This window comes from Syngnathus acus, chromosome 17 (assembly GCF_901709675.1).
Source record: "Syngnathus acus chromosome 17, fSynAcu1.2, whole genome shotgun sequence".
Classification (NCBI taxonomy): Eukaryota; Metazoa; Chordata; class Actinopteri; order Syngnathiformes; family Syngnathidae; genus Syngnathus; species Syngnathus acus.
The window spans coordinates 323131-343663 of NC_051102.1; the positions used below are offsets into that span (position 1 = coordinate 323131).

The window sequence follows — 20533 nt, forward strand, 5'->3', positions numbered from 1 at the left end:
ATTAGCATGACCCTTTTTTTTTTTTAACTCAAACTGTGACATGTTTGCCCAAGTAAGAGCTACAATTCACAGGTTTCGTTCATTTAAATGGAAAAAAAATAAGATAAAAAGCTGAATAGCGGAAATGTCGCCATTTTGTCCTTTCAAAGAGTTACTCATTCATTCTGGTCTGATTAATCACAGGAAGAAAAAAAAAAAAAGAACACACAAGCGCACAAGCGTTGTAATAAAAAACGTTGAGCCCCCAGTAAAAAAAGCACAAATACACTTCATCAGTCATAAGTTAGCATTCAAAACAATGCATATATGTTTCAAATAAGAAAACGCGGACCTTAAAGTCCAATAGCAAATGCCACCAAAGCAACATATAACGTGGAAGATTCCACTTTGGCATGCATGTGACGGACGTGTCCAGCACAGTGTCATGTGCAGTCTTCCTCTGACAGGAGAGACCACGTGAAGACTTGGATGCTTTGTACACAATGAGAACACGCAATTCTCCCAGTGCGCTAGGTACATGTGTGGAAGACAGAGTATAGGAGGAAGCCGATTCACCTCGAAGTTGTCCCCCCTCCCCAAAAAAGGAAGAGAAAAGAACACGATTGGTTAGGTAAAAAAATCAAATCAAATTAAAAATCTGTGTATCATTTGTTCTTTCGGTTTTTAACTGGCAATCGAAATAAAGAGAGTGGGGCGGGGGAATCAAAGGATCTCATTATTTAATTTATTTATTATTTTTATATTTTTTATATATTTATTTATTATTATTATATAGTATATATATATATATATATATATATTATATAATAAAATATAATAAAAGTATACATACATATATTATATATTATAAAATAATACATAAATATAACAAATATATGACAATAATAAATAAATAAAATAGAATATTTGTAACGGGAAAACATGATTCGGAATTCGAATGATTCACTTCTCGAACAGCCTTCTGGAACGGATTGTGGTCGAAAACCAAGGCTCCACTGTATATATATACTATATATATTTATAGTGGAAAGAACAAATTGAATAACTAAAAAAAAAAGAAAAAGACATCTACTAGTCATCTTTGAATCTTGGCACTGTCGGATCCTTGGAGACCCTCATCCGAGTTTGTGTGAGCTTCACTCTCGAAGAGAAGTCCAACTGGCTCCCAACCAGCAGAAACACATGCAGACATGCAAACACAACCTGAGAGGGCCCATAAGAAGTTTGGCTTTATGCCAACAGTCACAAAACCACAAATGAAGAACACACACATGCGCGCACGCGCACACACACATGCGCGCACGCGCACACACACACACACACACACACACACACACACACACACACACACACACACACACACACACAAACCGCAATGGAACGTCCGCTTTGAACAGAAAGTCTCTGACCGCTCGCACAAACTAATTCAAGTGGTCCTTCCTGTGCAGCGGGAGCTTCCCTCTTTTTCTTCTCTTCTTTATTGTACATAGGGCTCTCTCTTCTCTCCACATCAGAATTTTCTAGGTAGTTTCTTTTGGGCTTTCCATCTTCTCCAGGCTGCTTTTGCGTCAGCTCACACTCTGATTGGGAGAGTTTGGCTCATTTGTTGCCGCACGATTTCCTCACTGCTGTCAGGACTTTTCCTGTTGTGTCCCGGCAGTGTTCCTCCGAGCCTCAGCAGGTCCCTGTCGGTACAAGTCGTACAACGTCAGCAGCCGGGTCCTGAATGATGTGACCCGTAACCATCGTCATTTTCGCCACTTGCTCCCTGGGGTGCTGTACAATTTGCTCGCGCTATCTTTCCAAATATTTGTTGAGCCAAGGCACATATTTTAGAGTGGAAAAATCTCACAATGTCACAGCGCGTATATATCCTGAAATAATGATGTGTGGTGGGTGTAATTAGTTATTCTACCTGTCTCTATGTTGCTGGCAAGCTGTAAATAAATCAACAAACATGCATTTCTTTGTAGTAAATAAATATAGTGGTATAGCAAGTATTCAAAGTGCATCAGTGACTTTTCTACATGGGAAAAGAGCTGCAGGAATGTCATTTTTAAGTGATACACAATCATATTTTATCTTTTATTGGCCTGGAGCTAAAGTGGAGAAGATTCGTTGATTTAGTGTGTTTGTTTTATTGGTGTATCGGTAGTTCCCGTCACAAGGAAACCTTATTTGCCCAAATATGGTCAATTTGATATTGTTCCAAAAACTGATAGGCAACTATTGGTCTGTGCCTGCCTCATCTGTTATTTTTACGCATCAAACAATTTGAATAAATGTATTCACTCCTGAAAGCTCAACTGGTTTTTTTTGTCTGGTTAGGGGAATGAGCAGAGAATTTGATGTGGAAGGAAATGCGCTGGTGACGGATCCTGCAACTTAAATCAATGACAGTGTACGCAATTAAAAATCTTTAAGTGTATTAAATCAGTGAACATGATTTTGGGGTGGTGTGTTAATGATGGTACATGAGAGCAATATTAGGTAATAAGCTAATACCAAATTAAATGATGCTGGACTGTAAGCGATTTGGAAGGTATGGACTTAAAAAAAAAAAAAAAGATACACCATAATTCAATGCAAATTTATTTTGCCGACCACCCAGGGCCCACCGTTTGAAAACAACTGGGCTCGGAGACGCTTTGCCTTCATATCCTCTCCCTCGGGACGCTATCTAGCCAACCATCGTTACAATCGCAGTCGCTCCGACAACACAATACGTTTCTCCTCCTCACTATCTCTCGCTGTTGCATACAGATGAGGCCATAAATTAATCATTGGCATGTCATCAGCACACCGTGACACGTAGCATAACATGCGTACACGCTCGTCTCGCGCGCATTTTTCCGCCGTTGCCCCAAGACGGCAGCGGGCGCGCACTCTCCCTGATGCATTAAAAAGCTCATTAGCTAGCTAATTAAACACATTCTTCTCTTTTAGCGTCTCCTCAATCTCCCTTATTACTCACACTTCATCACAGCCTGCTTTTCCACATCAGTGGCCTTGGCCGCTGTCTGTCCTATCTCCGAGATTCCAAGATCTCGCCGAGCAAGTATTGAGGGAATTAAACTGAGGTCAGCCATTACATTTCCACACACAATTAGCTTCACTGAGCCCAAAGCCTGGCATGTATCGCTTGCCATTGGGGCCTCTGCTGCTCGACTGAAGCTGTGAGCCGAGGAGCTGGCACACCACCTGGATGCCTGATGTGTCATTGTCACCTTTTGTGCCCATCGCAAGCGGGATAGCATTACAGAGCCGGAAACAGACGACGTGTGCTTAAGTCATTACACGGTCCCAGATAGCAGCACAGTGCAAGTCAAGCTGTATTTACACAGCGCATTTCAATGAGCTTCATATCATTAAAAATTGAAAGCATTTACAAATACAAGTATTTAAGACATTCACAAGCATATGAAGAAGTAAAAAGTAGCTTAATGGCTAAAAAGTATACCGTAATTTCTGGACTATAAACCGCACCAGCTAAAATTAGGGGAAAATCTCGTTCTCTTAATTTAGAAGCTGCACTGGACTATAAATCGCAGCGTTCAAAGCCGGTGCAAAAAAGTAGTGGCTTATAGTCCAGAAAATACAGTATGGGATTCAGTACGGGGATTCCTGTGACAGACAATCTGCAAATTGTTGATAATAAAGCACAATAAACATTGTACATTGTTCACATCGGGCTGGCATCCTGAAGATTGGATGCCAGCCCAACATTTTCTGCACAAACGCAGTTTAGACAGTCGTATTCGCTGCGCTCGATACACCGAGAACCAGGCGTACCAGTGCCTATGAATACGTTGACTTCACAGTGGCAGAGAGAGACACGTCACAACAAAAGCCTTCCAGGTCTTGTGGTTTCTTTCTCCAAACAAGCTGAAAGCAGTCAAACCCTACAAGAAGGAATCTCATTTGCCTCTTTGTCAGGCCGCCATATTTGTCTTTAGCAAGACATCTTATTCCAACAACCCCGGGGGCATAGACATCTCTCCATGTGAAGAAGGCTTCATCCTCTGCTTCACAGCTGACATATAAAATAGAGGGCACAATTTCACATGGGGTGAAAGAGCACATATTGCGTCATCCTTCTGTTTTTATTTGCAGAGCTTGGTTTCTGTTGGCGGTGGGCTGAAAGAATTACACGCTCATTATCAGTGGTGGCGAATAAACTACATAGACTTTATGTTATCTATTGGGGGTGGAACCAAAACCAATTTGAAATAGAAAAACAGGTTTGATTCAAAGGATCCCAGTGCACCGAATCAAACCGAATGAATCAAATCATAATATTCCTGTATATTGACTATAGTATAAACTATTTTATTGGATAGATAAAACTTTAAAGAAAATGCCACATTAACAGTACTGAGAAGTTCATTCATATGTATGTGGAAAAAAAAAAAGAAACACATTGCATCACACCCACTTGAATTTAGCCGTAGTCTTCATACAGTATGAATTTGTCAATCAAGAGTGTCAAACCAATGACATGTCTTTAACGTTTGGATGAATGTATAAATAATTCACATTTTTAATTTCAGAAAAAACTATTCTGTCGTATTTTCCGGTCACGTCACTCAGTTTGATTTCTTCTTTTTTTCAGTTGTGTCAAACTATCAACACAGTTAGTGTTTACTTTTTTATTTTACTTTTCTCCCAAAGTGCATGTACTTTTAGTACTTGAAAAGAAGTAAATCAGCACGTGTACTTTTCTCAGACTTTTTTCCCCTCCCAAAAAAACTCAAGTATCTCTGCTTCTAAGAACATAATGAGTTCTTTTGCCACTGCTGCTCATTATTACTGACGATGATTACTGTACAATACAACTTCTAGCAGAAATGTGAAAATTTGGTGCTACAATGCTGGTGCTCATCACATCATTAAACCTGACTCTGACTTGGGTGGGCAGTCACATGATAAAAAACACACAGTGGGATTTCACAGCCATCTAAGAGTGAAAAAGGCTCCCTTTACTTCCCACTGAGTTGGTGCACAGCAGGCAGCTGGCTCAAAGCTGTGCTCACACAATCCTCCCCCTTAAGTGTCATACATTGTCACAAAAAAAGAAAACCATAAGCATAGCCTACGTGGATACTGAAACATTGATGAGCTCACCTCAATTTAATTCACAATTTTACTCACTCAAGGCAGAAACTGACACAAATTTGATTGTTGATGCAAATGGATGTGGATGTTGATTTACTAACCATCTAGGATTGCATCTGCCAAAAAGTATTCATTTTAGGACAAGTGTATGCAAATGAGATGAATATAGCACCATCAATGTGATTGATCTAACCTGAGACAGATTTTACGATTGTGTCTGAAAGCAGGCAGGTAAAAATGAGAGACATAAGAAAGCAGAGCCCTCTTTTAAATAGCCCCTTTGTACTGCACCGACGTTAACAAATAAAGATGACGATCGTGATTCATGTTTCGGTTCGATAAAGTTGAATGTATCTTTTAACAGGCCTAGTTGTGTTATTTGCCTCCATTTAAAAACATCAACTCACACATGGGAATCAATACATCTTGAAGGCCTGCCTTCTGTTGAAGAATAAATGAGGCTGGTTAATGATTTATTAATTTGCGGACAGTTGAGTGCAATCACGTCTCTAAACACAGCTGACAGAACAATGGCAAATCCTTTAAACGTGTGGTTCTCAACCTTTAGATTAATAATAATAATGAAATAATTCAATTAAATAATAATAATAATAATAATAATAATAATAATAAATACATAGATGAATAAATAAATGATGATGGTGAAAATAATAAATAATAATAATTTAGAATGTCAATAATACAATCACTTGGGGACTGACCAACTTGAGAAAACATGTTTAATAAGCTTAATTGGCACTAGGATTGAGAAAGTCACTTCCTTGTAAGAACCCCAAACGTCTGAGCACCCCTGATATACACAACTTCCATTCAAAAGAGCATTTAAAGCTTGTGTGCACATACCCTGAGTACGTGCTCGTCACCACCTTGAGGCTGCCGGCGTTGCGCAGCAGCTTGTCCAACGTGTTGACGATACGCGAGAACTTGGGCCTCAGGTTGCGCTCCTTCATCCAGCACTCCAACATGAGCTGGTGCAGCACCATGGGGCAGTCCATGGGTGGGGGAAGCCGGTAGTCCTGCTCCACTGCAGTCATCACCTGCATAACGCATTTGGAAAATTTTATTGATGGCAGTGGAGCAATTAAGGTAAGCGGAGAGCGGCACTGTGGCTTACACAAGTTCTTATAAAATAAATAAGGCCTACAGTGGAGTATATGTATATTCCTGAGCTAGTAGCACTTTATATGAATTGCCGACATTTGCAATTTGTTGTAGACCTTTGTTGAATTTGAGTGATATTTTTTTGTGTATGCAAAGTGAAAAGCTGCATTGTCAAAAGCAGCTTTGCTGAAGACATTTGGGAGCAATACAATTTAAGTGAGAAATCCAATCGAACATGTTCCGAAGCTTAATCTTATCAGATAAGATTCTTAGTACATTTGACTTTCTTGAAGCCAGAGGGAATTCAGGGTTGGGATTAAAGTTCTTTTTAACTATCACAATTCGACATGTTTTCTCGCTGAGCCTTGGTGATTGTTTATTTTGTTATGGAAGTATGAAAATAATCTACAGATGCTTATTTTTATGAGCGGCAATAAACCTCACTATCATATATTACCCGCTTCATTTCAGGATATTTTTTCAAAGAGGGATTGTACTTTTTCCATACGCTTTTTAAAAACCCCCAACAATAAAAAAAAAAATTGCTATCAGGGACTACAGTCAGTTTTTTTCCATCGCCCTCCTCTTCTCCTTCAGCGTGGAATTTCATTTTTATATTAGGCTTGCAGCAGACGAGAACCTCTCTACATCATCTGTTTGTTGACTGTTGCTTATTGAGCAAAGACTGTGGCACAAAAGCGAGTGGGAACAATGGAGGCCCTTGACTTTGATACTTTCATTACCGCACGCGGCTTTTGTTGGTGGCAATTTTCATCGCCTCTTTATTTTGCTCCGTTCTTATCGGCATGACAAGTCTGCCTTTGAATCGCAGTGCCGAGCAGATATTCCACTGAGAATCGTGAAGCAGATCCAGTGTGTGTGATGGAGGGACACACTTTGCTGTGAGCTCAGCACTGGAGTTGCTACGTCTGTGTGTTGCAGATAGCCCGAGGGCAACAACAGCCCATGTCGAAGAGTGTATGTGTGGATGTGTCATGGGGGAGCTTTGCAGTCTGCATATTTGGGAGGGTTGCAGGGCGAGCAGACTAAAGTTGTAAAATAGGGTGAAATAAAGCACAACACAGACACACTGCTGCAGTGAGGAGATAAAGAGTGCAGCCGAGTCAGACAGTGGATTGGAAACACGGCCTGAAATGTGAAGCTGCACATGCCTTGCATCTCCAATTGTACTTTTGTAGATTTTTCAAATATCTGTGCTTTACTTGGGTGCAGGTGGGCACTTTTTAGCAAGGTTCATGATTTGTTCCACATCCATGTCACATCTTTTTAAGCAATTGTGTTTGAACAGAAACACAGATAAGATCAAAGTTAGAGTTGTGCGCATTTAGTGTAGTACTATGTTGCGCCACAATGTGGGGGCAGCACTGAGAAGACCTACTTGAAGAGAAGCAGCATAATTGAGAGCAAGAAGATGAGACAGATAAGTTCGACCAGCTATTAGGAATAGGAACATTCGAAGATACTGCATCCATGTAGTTTGACATCATATGTTAGCATTATTTAGTATTGTTGATGGGACAATAGTGTTGACTCACGTCTTGGTTGCTCATGTCCCAGTATGGCCTTTCTCCATATGACACCACCTCCCACATAACGATGCCATAACTCCACACGTCACTCGCAGAGGTGAACTTTCTGAAAGCGATGGCCTCCGGCGCTGTCCACCGGATGGGGATTTTCCCTCCCTGCTCACACACACACATATGTAAGAGGGTGAATGGTCACAGTCTGAGAAATACTAAGTCATGAGAAATAGGCAGTTAGCGCACATTCAGTGAACGTTCAGAAACAAATGTTAATTTTTGCCTTGACAAATGACATTCTTTGAATCATTCAATTGTTTTTCATCCATCCATCCATCCATCCATCCATCCATCTTCTTCCGCTTATCCGGGGTCGGGTCGCGGGGCCAGCGGCTTTAGGACGGATTCCCAGACTTCCCTCTCCCCAGCCACTTCGTCCAGCTCGTCCCGGGGGATCCCGAGGCGTTCCCAGGCCAGCTGAGGGACATAGTCTCCCCAGCGTGTCCTGGATCGTCCATGGGTTCTCCTACTGGTGGCACATGCCCGGAACACCTCCCCAGGGAGGCGTCCAGGAGGCATCCTGATGAGATGCCCGAGCCACCTTATCTGGCTCCACTCAACGTGGAGAAGCAGCGGCTCTACTCCGAGTCTCTCCCGGATGACCAAGCTTCTCACCCAATCTCTAAAGGAGATTGCGGAGGAAACTCATTTCGGCCGCTTGTATCCGGGATCTTATTCTTTCGGCCGTGACCATAGGTGAGGGTAGGAGCTTAGATCGACCGGTAAATTGAGAGCTTTGCCTTTTGGCTCAGTTCTCTCTTCACCACGATGGACCGGTACAGAGTCCGCATTACTGCCGACGCTGCACCGATCCGCCTGTTGATCTCGTGCTCCATCCTGCCCTCGCTCGTGAACAAGACCCCAAGATACTTGAACTCCTCCACTTGGGGCAGGATCTCATCCCCGATCCGGAAAGGGCATTCCACCCTTTTCCGACTGAGGACCATGGACTCAAATTTGGAGGTGCTGACCTTCATCCCGACCACTTCACACTCGGCTGGGAACCGCTCCAGTGAGAGCTGGAGATCACGGCTTGAAGAAGCCAACCGCACCATGTCGTCTGCAAAAAGCAGAGATGCAATGCTGAGGTCCCCAAACCGGACTCCCTCAATGCCTTGGCTGCGCCTAGAAATTCTGTCCATAAAAGTTATGAACAGAATCGGTGACAAAGGGCAGCCCTGGCGGAGTCCAATCCTCACTGGGAATGAATCCGACTTACTGCCGGAAATGCGGACCAAACTCTGGCATCGATGATACAGGGACCGAACCGCCCTTATCAGTTGGTTCGGCACCCCGTACTCCCGAAACACCCTCCACAGAACTTCCCGAGGGACACGGTTGAACGCCTTCTCCAAGTCCACAAAACACATGTGGACAGGTGGAGCGAACTCCCATGCACCCTCGAGGATCCTGCCGAGGGTATAAAGCTGGTTCACTGTTCCACGGCCAGGACAAAAACCACACTGTTCCTCCTGAATCCGAGATTCGAACACCCGATGGACTCTCCCCTCCAGCACCCCTGAATAGACCTTACCGGGGAGGCTGAGGAGTGTGATTCCGCTGTAGTTGGAACACACCCTCCGGTCCCCCTTCTTAAAGAGGGGAACCACCACTCTAGTCTGCCAGTCCAGAGGCACCGTCCCTGATGTCCACGCAATGTTGTGGAGGCGTGTCAGCCAGGACAGCCCCACAACATCCAGAGCCTTTAAGAACTCCAGGCGGATCTCATCTACCCCCGGGGCCTTACCTACGAGGAGTTTTTTTAACTACCTCAGTGACTTCGACCCAAGAGATTGGAGAGTCCGCCTCAGAGTCTTTCGGCCCTGCTTCCACAATGGAAGGCGTGTCGGTGGAATTGAGGAGGTCTTCGAAGTATTCTCCCCACCGACTCATGACGTCCAGAGTCGAGGTCAGCAGCACGCCGCTGTAGCACAGCACTGACGGTGCACTGCTTCCCCCTCCTGAGACTCCGGATGGTGGACCAGAATTTCCTTGAAGTCGTCCGGAAGTCATTCTCCATGGCCACGCCAAACTCCTCCCACACCCGGGTTTTTGCCTAGGCAACTGCCGAAGCCGCGTTCCGCTTGGCCATCCGGTACCTGTCGGCTGCCTCCGGAGTCCCACAGGCCAAAACGGCCCGATAGGACTCCTTCTTCAGCTTGACGGCATCCCTTACCGCCGGTGTCCATCAGCGGGTTTGGGGGTTGCTGCCACGACAGGCACCGACCACCTTACGGCCTCAGCTCTGGTCGGCTGTCTCAACAATGGAGGCGCGGAACATGGTCCACTCGGACTCAATGTCCCCCGCCTCCTCCGGGACGTGGGAAAAGCCCTGCCGGAGATGGGAGTTGAAGCTCTTCCTGACAGGGGATTCTGCCAGACGTTTCCAGCAGACCCTCACAGTACGTTTGGGTCTGCCAGGTCGGACTGGCATCTTCCCCCACCATCAGAGCCAACCCACCACCAGGTGGTGATCAATTGACAGCTCCGCCCCTCTCTTCACCCGAGTGTCCAAATCATACGGCCGCAAATCAGATGACACGATTACAAAGTCGATCATCGAACTGCGGCCTAGGGTGTCCTGATGCCAAGTGCACACATTGACACCCTTATGCTTGAACATGGTGTTCATTATAGACAATCCATGTCGAGCACAGAAGTCCAATAATAGAACACCGCTAGGGTTCAAATCGGCCTTCCTCCCAATCACGCCCTTCCAGGTCTCACTGTCATTGCCCACGTGAGCATTGAAGTCACCCAGCAGAACGATGGAGTCCCCAAAAGGAGCGCTCTCCAGCACTCAAAAAGGACTCAAGGACTCCAAAAAGGGTGGGTACTCTGAGCTGCCGTTTGGTGCATAGACTCAAACAACAGTCAGGACCCGTCCCCCCACCCGAAGGCGGAGGGAGGCTACCCTCTCGTTCACCGGGGTGAACCCCAATGTGCAGGCGCCCAGCCGGGGGGCAATAAGCATGCCCACACCTGCTCGACGCCTCTCACCGTGGGCAACTCCAGAGTGGAAGAGAATCCAGCCTTTCTCAAGAGGGCTTGTACCAGAACCCAAACTGTGTGTGGAGGCAAGTCCGACTATGTCGAGTCGGAACTTTTCTGCCTCGCACACCAGCTAGGGCTCCTTTCCAGCCAGAGAGGTGACATTCCATGTCCCAAGAGCCAGCTTCTGCAGCCGGGGATCAGACCGCCAAGGCCTTTGGCCGCCGCCCAGCTCACTTTACACCCGACCCCTTTGGCCCCTCCCACAGGTAGTGAGCCCATGGGAAGTTTGTTTTTCTTTGTGTTTTAAAAAAGAAGTTTACATAAATCCACAAATTTTAAACGAAAAAGAACAGAGAAGAATAAATCTCATATATTCGGCACTTTTTTTTTACAGGAAATATTTAAATTTCACAAGTAATTTTCACTTCTAGCATCTCTATATAAATAAATTGGCCATAGATTTCTGTTTTTTCCCGCCCTTGGTTTTGACCACAATCTTAATTTCCCAAATGACAGATTTAATGGCCTTGTTAAACGAATTAATTGACCTTTTGTTTCTCATTAAGCAATATATTTCTTCTTTCATTATCATATAGGGAAAATTTTTCCTGACAAAACCTTAGCATTTGAAAGTAATAGACAAAATACTCACCAGCGAGCTTGTATAAGTGGGGTCAGCCGAAGTGTCATCCAGGAAGCGAGACAAACCAAAGTCTGAGACCTTGCACACCAAGTTGCTGTTGACCAGGATATTGCGGGCGGCGAGGTCTCTGTGGACATAGTTCATGTCCGACAGGTACTTCATTCCCGAAGCGATGCCACGCAGCATCCCCACCAGCTGAGTGACTGTGAAGCGGCCGTCATTCAGCTGAGGGCACAAAAGCGTGGATGGTGCTTGATTAGAGAGGCAAGCAAAATAAATAGAAATGTGGCCAAAGGATATGTCACAAAAAGAAAATAGCTGAAGGAATACATTTGAGGCGAGCAGTCAGTCACTGAAGGCACATAAACACAACAGCTGCGTGACAGTTACTGACAGCTGACCTTTTATGTGCATTCTGCCCAATCAGATCTCCAATTAGACAAAAAAAACAGAGGTGAATATTGCACTCTATAATTAACTACTGTGTTCTCTTGCTATATTGTTCATCATTGGCAGCTGTTTGTTGTTTATTAAAATGAGTTTTTATCACTTAGCAAATTTCGACCTCAATATGGTACAGCGTTTCCATTTTCTTCTCTTTCCACTGGAGAAGCCTGACACAAAACTCTATTTATTTAGTTTTAACCCAAATGGGACTCAATATTTATTATAGATCAGCACTCATTGGAGTGCTATGTCTGAAAATGGAAGTAGAATTAATAATAAAAAACGTCAATACACAATTAAGGTAAAAATTGGATTCTTCAAGGCTGAAACAGAAAATTTAGATTCGTAGAGCATTTCATCAAAGTCCAATGCAACACTGCTGGTTTGAACGTTTTGAAATAAGAGAATACATTTTTGTTGCTTTTGTTTCTTGTCTTTTTGAATCATAGTTAGTGTGAACAGGGGCGACACGCACACTTAGTATTTTTGTTTGTGTCATTGTTTTATGGCATAGGACAACTCGCTGGAAAGAATGGCCTTAGGGAGGAGCAGACTCTGAGTGGGCATTCATTTCTCTGTAAACAACACAATTTCTATCAAAAGAAGACAATTGTGTTTACTTCTCCAGAGGCATTTTGGGAACATTAATGCATTTGAAACAGAAGCAAGAGAAAAATGCCATTTTGTCCAGATCCTAAAAAAAACATTAATTGGATTCTTTCTATCAGTGATTATAATGAGTAATGACCACAGCAACATTTAAAAGTGCATTTGCTATTATGTTTACATGCCATTTAATGCGCTGCGGCTGATTAATTATACAGCTCGCCAATTGATGGAGGTGCTTGTGGCTGGAATAAATGTCTGGTGGATTTCAAAGTCATAAACTGATGTTGACAGTCTACTCTTGCACAACTTATATTTTATTCAATTTTAGAAGTGCAGGATGATGGATAAGCAGTCCTTACATAGCAAAATAAATTGTGGAACAAATTTGACTGGTTTTTTTTTTTCTAATAAAAGGTGAGGGTGTTAAAACCAAAACAATTTGAAACGAAATGCAGAATCATATTTTTATAGGATACTCAAATGATTTTGCTGGGATTTGCTTATAATTATTTGTTTAAATTATTATTATTTGGTCCTTTTCTATATATGCCTTTTTGCATATCATCATTATTAATATTATTGTATCTCATATTATCATTATTATTATTATTATCCCCCAGATCGTGCGTTTGTGTGTGACACATGATTAGTGGATATATGTAACCAGAAAAACAGTAACTGAAGGTCAGATCATTGATTCACCAAAAACATGAAAAAAAAAATCCTTTTGCCGAACAATCTTCTTTCAGAGCAACCATGTGTTTTTGTCAGATGTAAACGACACGTAATAGCCCCCCGCACAGTTGTAAATGTACTGTACGACGCCTCATTTCCCACCCTGTCTTTGTTCGGCACTTTGTGGGGGCAGGGGAGGCGCGAAGCGAAAAACTCTGATCACTAATGTATTCTGTAGTCGCACAAAGAATACATTGAAGCCCGCATTCAAACGCAACAGTTTCCCACCTGGAGTTTACGCGTTGAAAAAGAGTGTCAGCATCAGTTTGGAGCGTCAAGCCGAGACACTGCGCGCGTCTACAAACGTTAGATTGCGCATTTAATCTCTATCACTCAGCAAGTCAACACCTCGGGCTGTTTTATGGAGCGTAAAACATTCCGATAACCCGAGGGTGTTGTGAGCGCCTGCCGCTGTCTATGTGCCGTTCTGGCAGGCATATTTTGAGACCGTGTTCCTCAACAGGTAAAATAACATTTAGCTCCCATATCGTTGAAGAAAACACACACATGCACATACACTAAAACTCACATGGTGAGTTACTTGTTTCCAGGCTTACCCGCAGAAAGGAATCAAGCGCGCCATTCTCCATAAATTCCGTGATAATAAGGACCGGACAGCTACGCGTCAGCACGCCCTCCAGCCGGATGACGTTGGGATGGTCGAACTGGCCCATGATGGACGCCTCGGCCAGGAAGTCCCGCCTCTGGCGCTCTGTGTACCCCGCTTTCAGGGTCTTGATGGCCACCACCATTTCCCTGCGGCCGGCCTGCTTTAGTCGCCCACGACACACCTCGCCAAACTCGCCTGAGGTGATACAAGCGGTGTGGCCAAATAAGGGTGTGGGGGAGGGAGGTGAGGGTGATGAGGGAAAAGGGTCAAGTGAGTTGAGGAGAGAAAAGGAGGGCAAGCTGGAGAGTGTACAGTATGATGGCAAAAGGGAAACTTTGGTTTGATCTGAATGAGGTCAGTGCCAAATTGTGTGTTGGGGGTAAAAAATAGCAGTGATGGGCCAGTCAGATTTAAAATGTGTCCTCTGCTTGGTTGGTCTGAGCAAAACTTGTTAAATTACATCCAATTTTGACGAGCAAAACACGCAAGTAGAGACCTGCACAAATTAATTAGCTCATTCACTGATGTGGACGGTTTTGTCCGTCAGCTGGAATCCAAACCTACTCTCAAGTACCTTTTTTCAATGGCATTAGGCATCAAAGAGGGTCTCGCCCAAATTTTCTGAGAAATTCAGCTTTGTAAAGCACTGTAATTACTAACACATGCCTAGAAATGGCAATGTTGCATTGCTTTGGGTTTGAAATTAGCACAGCTTTTGAGTCAAACAAAGAATACGTAGGTGGTGAATTTAGGTATGTCTCGTCAATTATCAGGAAGAGAAATGCCAATGTGTTGGAAGTCGGATGAATTTAGGCGAACGTCTCGTCAAAAAGTCACTGACATTGAATTCAAGTTTATTGGTTTTTTTCCTGTTTTTGTCATGTTATTGGATAAATCCCACCTTTAAATGGCTCCAGATGATCAAAATGGCCAAGTTGTATGCTGTCATATTTTTTGTACAATTTCAACTGGATACTGGGTAAAAGGCCACTAAAGACAGGTCAAAGGGTAAAGATGCCAGGGAGCAAAGGGGTGAGTGGCTGTGATCGAGTGTGCAGTCTGGGAGTAGTGTAGGGACAACGTGGACGGGTGAGGAACTTGGGTGTTGTGCATGTGCTGCCTGATTCCAAACATTCACAAAGAAAACAGACAGAAGAAGAAGAACAGTCAAGAATAGGAAGGGATCATCGTCTAAGGAGAAAACCCAAAACAGATTTAGAGGGAGGGAAAGGTTTTCACCTTAATCCGTCCCTTTCCTCCCAGATATCTCACACATGCACGCTCTGAATCTAAAGCCATTTTTCTGCCCTCAAGCCCCATCACAAACGTGAGGGCTTGATGGCGTACTCCTGTTCGGATAAATCATTAATGAGCGTACTCATCGGGCCGTTGCTTTTGGACAAAAGCGGCAGAGCTATTCACCTGCACCGATGACTTCTTCAATTTTTATGCACGAGATGTCGATTTCCTTGGCAAACTCGTGGATAGCGTCATTGGGGTCCTCGTAGGTGAAAGGGTCAATATACACTTTTACCCCTGGAGAAACTGAGATAGAGAGGGGAAAAAAAACATTGAAATGAGAATACATGTCTTGTAAATTTTACACCCCACAGAGGATCTCTTCTCGCTCTTCCGTCCTTCTCTGCGTGAATGAATTGAAGAAAGATTTTCCACAGCGAATGAGTTTTTTTTTTATTTTCCTGCTTTTTATAAAATTCTGACAGATAGCCTCCTTCTATTTTATGGCTAAAAAAACATTTTAGAATGAATATGCTGAACAGGGCCCGATACGCACTTGACATACAAACAGTAGACTATACCATTAAGATCCATTGCAGAAATTGAAATTCCAATACAGCTTGGAATGACACTGTGAGAGAGGTATTCATGTAGCAATATGTTCATAATCATTGTTTGAGTATTTCTTTCTCTTATCTAGCAAGACCAGAAGCTCTGATGACCAATGCCACAGTGTACAGCCATGACAAATGAATCATAATAAAACGATTAGACCTCCGACATTGACACTTTCCATTTTATTAAATTGCCATTTGTTATAATTAATCTCCCACTTTTTTTGTCCTACAAAAACAACAAAAACAACCCTCCGTGAGTCGTCACCTTATCGTGTTGGAGGGGTTTGCGTGCCCCTATGATCCTAGGAGCCATGTTGTCTGGGGCTTCATGCCCCTGGTAGGGTCACCCATGGCAAACGAGTCCTAGGTGAGGGGCCAGACAAAGCACGGCTCACACAAGCCCCTTATGAAGAAAAACATAAATGGGTTTCGTTTTCCCTCGCCCGGACGCGGGTCACCGGGGCCCCCCTCTGGAGCCAGGCCTGGAGGCGGGGCTCGAAGGCGAGCGTCTGGTGGCCGGGTCTTCGCCCATGGGGCCCGGCCGGGCACAGCCCGAAAAGGAAACGTGGGTCCCCCTTCCCATGGGCTCACCACCTGTGGGAGGGGCCAAAGGGGTCGGGTGCTGTGTAAGCTGGGCGATGGCCAAAGGCAGGGACCTTGGCGGTCCGATCCCCGGCTGCAGAAACTGGCTCTTGGGACATGGAATGTCACCTCTCTGGCTGGAAAGGAGCCCGAGCTGGTGTGCGAGGCAGAAAGGTTCCGAGTAGACATAGTCGGACTTGCCTCCACACACAGTTTGGGTTCCGGTACAAGCCCTCTCGAGAGGGGCTGAACTCTCTTTCACTCTGGAGTTGCCCACGGTGAGAGGCGTCGAGCAGGTGTGGGTATACTTATTGCCCCCTGGCTGGGCGCCTGCACATTGGGGTTCACCCCGGTGAACGAGAGTGTAGCCTCCCTCCGCCTTCGGGTGGGGGGACGGGTCCTGACTGTTGTTTATGCACCAAACGGCAGCTCAGAGTCCCCCACCCTTCTTGGAGTCCCTGGAGGAAGTGCTGGAGAGCGTTCCTTCTGGGGACTCCATCGTTCTACTGGGTGACTTCAATGCTCACGTGGGCAATGACAGTGAGACCTGGAAGGGCGTGATTGGGAGGAAGGCCGATTTGAACCCGAGCGGTGTTCTATTATTGGACTTCTGTGCTTGACACGGATTTTCTATAATGAACACCATGTTCAAACATAAGGGTGTCCATGTGTGCACTTGGCACCAGGACACCCTAGGGCGCAGTTCGATGATCAACTTTGTAGTCGTGTCATCGGATTTGCGGCCGCATGTTTTGGACACTTGGGCGAAGAGAGGGGCGGAGCTGTCAACTAATGACCACCTGGTGGTGGGTTGGCGCCGATGGTGGGGGAAGATGCCAGTCCGACCTGGCAGACCCAAACGCTCTGTGAGGGTCTGCTGGGAACGTCTGGCAGAAACCCGTCAGGAAGAGCTTCAACTCCCACCTCCAGCAGAGTTTTCCCACATTGAGTCCGAGTGGACCATGTTCCACGCCTCCACTCTTGAGGCGGCCGACTGGAGCTGTGGCCGTAAGGTTGTTGGTGCCTGTTGTGGCGGCAATCCCCGAACCCGCTGGTAGACACCGGCGGTAAGGGATGCCGTCAAGCTGAAGAATGAGTCCTATCGGGCTGTTTTTGCCTGCGGGACTCCGGAGGCAGCTGACGGGTACCGGATGGCCAAGCGGAACGCGGCTTCGGCGGTTACTGAGGCAAAAACCCGGGCGTGGGAGGAGTTTGGCGAGGCCATGGAGGATGACTTCCGGACGGCTTCGAGGAAATTCTGGTCCACCATCCGGCGTCTCAGGAGGGGGAAGCAGTGCAACGTTAACTCTGTTTACACTGGGGATGGCATGCTGCTGACCTCAACTCGGGACGTCATGAGTCGGTGGGGAGAATACTTTGAAGACCTCCTCAATTCCACCTACAAGCCTTCCATTGTGGAAGCAGGGCCTGGAGACTCTGAGGCGGACTCTCCAATCTCTGGGGTCGAAGTCACTGAGGTAGTTAAAAAACTCCTCTGTGGCAAGGCCCCGGGGGTGGATGAGATCCGCCCGGAGTTCTTAAAGGCTCTGGATGTTGTGGGGATGTCATGGCTGACACCCCTCTACAACATTGCGTGGACATCAAGGACGGTGCCTCTGGATTGGCAGACTGGGGTGGTGGTTCCCCTCTTTAAGAAGGGGGACCGGAGGGTGTGTTCCAATTACAGGGGAATCACACTCCTCAGCCTCCCTGGTAAGGTCTATTCAGGGGTGCTGAAGAGGAGGGTCCATCGGGAGGTCGAACCTCGGATTCAGGAGGAGCAGTGTGGCTTTCGTCCTGGCCGTGGAACAGTGGACCAGCTCTACACCCTCGGCAGGATCCTCGAGGGTGCATGGGAGTTCGCCCAACCAGTCCACATGTGTTTTGTGGACTTGGAGAAGGCGTTCGACCGTGTCCCTCGGGAGGTTCTGTGAAGGGAGTACGGGGTGCTGGGCCAACTGATAAGGGCGGTTCGGTCCCTGTATCACCGATGCCAGAGTTTGGTCCGCATTTCCGGCAGTAAGTCGGATTCGGTTGGACTCCGCCAAGGCTGCCCTTTGTCACCGATTCTGTTCATAATTTTTATGGACAGAATTTCTAGGCGCAGCCGAGGCGTTGAGGGGGTCCGGTTTGGGGACCTCAGCATCGCGTCTCTGCTTTTTGCAGACGACGTGGTGCTGTTGGCTTCTTCAGGCCGTGATCTCCAGCTCTCACTGGAGCGGTTCGCAGCCGAGTGTGAAGCGGTCGGGATGAGGGTCAGCACCTCCAAATCCGAGTCCATGGTCCTCGGTCGGAAAAGGGTGGAATGCCCTCTCCGGATCGGGGATGAGATCCTGCCCCAAGTGGAGGAGTTCAAGTATCTTGGGGTCTTGTTCACGAGTGAGGGGAGGATGGAGCGCGAGATTGACAGGCGGATCGGTGCAGCGTCGGCAGTAATGCGGACTCTGTACCGGTCCGTCGTGGTAAAGAGAGAGCTGAATCAAAAGGCAAAGCTCTCAATTTACCGGTCGATTTACGCTCCTACCCTCACCTATGGTCACGAGCTATGGGTCGTGACCGAAAGAACGAGATCCCGGATACAAGCGGCTGAAATGAGTTTCCTCCGCAGGATGTCCGGGCTCTCCCTTAGAGATAGAGTGAGAAGCTCGGTCATCCGGGAGAGACTCGGAGTAGAGTCGCTACTCCTCCAAGTTGAGAGGAGCCAGATGAGATGGCTCGGGCATCTCATCAGGATGCCTCCTGGACTTCTCCCTGGGGAGGTGTTCTGAGCATGTCCCACCGGTAGGAGACCCCGGGGACGACCCAGGACGCGCTGGAGAGACTATGTCTCAGCTGGCCTGGGAACACCTTGGGATCCCCCGGGATGAGCTGGATGATGTGGCTGGGGAAAGGGAAGTCTGGGAGTCCCTCCTAAAGCTGCTGCCCCCGCGACCCGACCCCGGATAAGCGGAAGAAGATGGATTGCTGGATGGATGGAAAAACAACCTGATTTTTCCACCAATTCATACCATTCCAAAGTCAAAATGTTCAACTCGCACAGAACCTCTTTGAAAGGTTCCCACTTTGTTTGTTTCCATATTTTGATAATTGTTCAACAGATTCACATGGCAAAAAAATTGGAACTTCCACATTTTCATTGCATTCATTCAATGCAAAAATATGACATATTGACCTGAAAGCACCTCAGAGTTGTACTATGACAAACATTAGCCCACGATCAGTGAAAAAAAGAAACGAGTTGTGCTGTGGTCATGTCAGCGTCACAATTTGTTGTCTTCATGCAAATGTTTAAACGGCACACTAACAGTGTATTTAACTCGGTTAATTCACGTAGGAAGGAAAAATAAATAAACAGAGCAAAACATTGTCCTGATTGAATAGGGGGGATTGTGCAAACGCAAAACTTATTTCCTCCCTGGGCCAGGTGACTTTATTCAATCAGGTGCTTAACGGAACAGGCTTGACCAATAAAGCTGGCTTACTGTATTGCTGTAGTTTCTCGGTGTACTCTAGCTCAGAGCCACTGCGCTGCTTCCTATAAACAAAAGTCACATTAACATTCATTAGTCTTGACTTTTTCCAGGTAAACATATTTCCGCCATCAGATGAATCCCCTGAACAACTTTGTTTATTTGCTGCAAGATTGGCTTCATTTTGAAAGTTAAGTACACTCACTTTATGAAAGCATGCGCTGCATGGAAGTCATGGTCGAGAAGATTTTTTAGGTATCGGTACTTGGGAATTTAATTTCTATCCACCTTCAGCCCCTGCATTTAAAAACAGTTGTCTATACATCAAAATTCTTTGTGAAAGTGGGCTTGCTACCTTTTAAACATCTGCAGAAAAGACGTAAATAAGCATGTAAATGGAGAGTTTCCTGAAGAACCCCCCCCACACACACACACACACACATTTGCTGCTTTGCTGAAACTACGGTGGAATATCCATCTCTGGTTCACAAGGAAAGTTAAAAAGAAGGAATTGGAAGCATCCCAAAATACAACAAGAGAAACGTAGGAGATGGAAGGCCACAGCCAGCCGAGAGGATGCAGACGTGATTGTGCGTTCGAAAAAAACAATCTTGCCCTATTTTCAAGGACAGCGCATCTGCGACGCAGCAGATCCTGATTTTCATATTATATTTTGGCGCTCTCCAAGCGCACACTTCATGGAGCAGATGTTGAGACAACAGTATGCGAGTAGCGCATCATATTGA

At 45.7% G+C, this 20533-nt stretch overlaps 1 protein-coding gene across 3 annotated transcripts in view; it reads right to left on the reverse strand.

Annotated features, from left to right (window-relative positions):
* Positions 1-1454: 1454 nt before the first annotated feature.
* The window catches only part of LOC119137032 (ephrin type-B receptor 3-like), a 44534-nt gene continuing 25455 nt past the window's right edge, over positions 1455-20533 (reverse strand). Inside the window, exons 9-15 of one of the 3 annotated variants that reach the window (XM_037275991.1) lie at positions 19800-19852; positions 15302-15424; positions 13827-14074; positions 11488-11703; positions 7794-7943; positions 5980-6173; positions 1455-1685 (exon numbers count right to left, since the gene is read on the reverse strand). In XM_037275991.1, coding sequence (XP_037131886.1) covers positions 1574-1685; positions 5980-6173; positions 7794-7943; positions 11488-11703; positions 13827-14074; positions 15302-15424; positions 19800-19852 — 1096 coding nt within the window. In that variant the 3' untranslated portion in view covers positions 1455-1573. Of the gene's footprint in view, positions 1686-5979; positions 6174-7793; positions 7944-11487; positions 11704-13826; positions 14075-14104; positions 15000-15072; positions 15229-15301; positions 15425-19799; positions 19853-20533 lie in introns of those variants that run through there. The other 2 variants (XM_037275993.1, XM_037275992.1) reach the window with 2 other exon arrangements.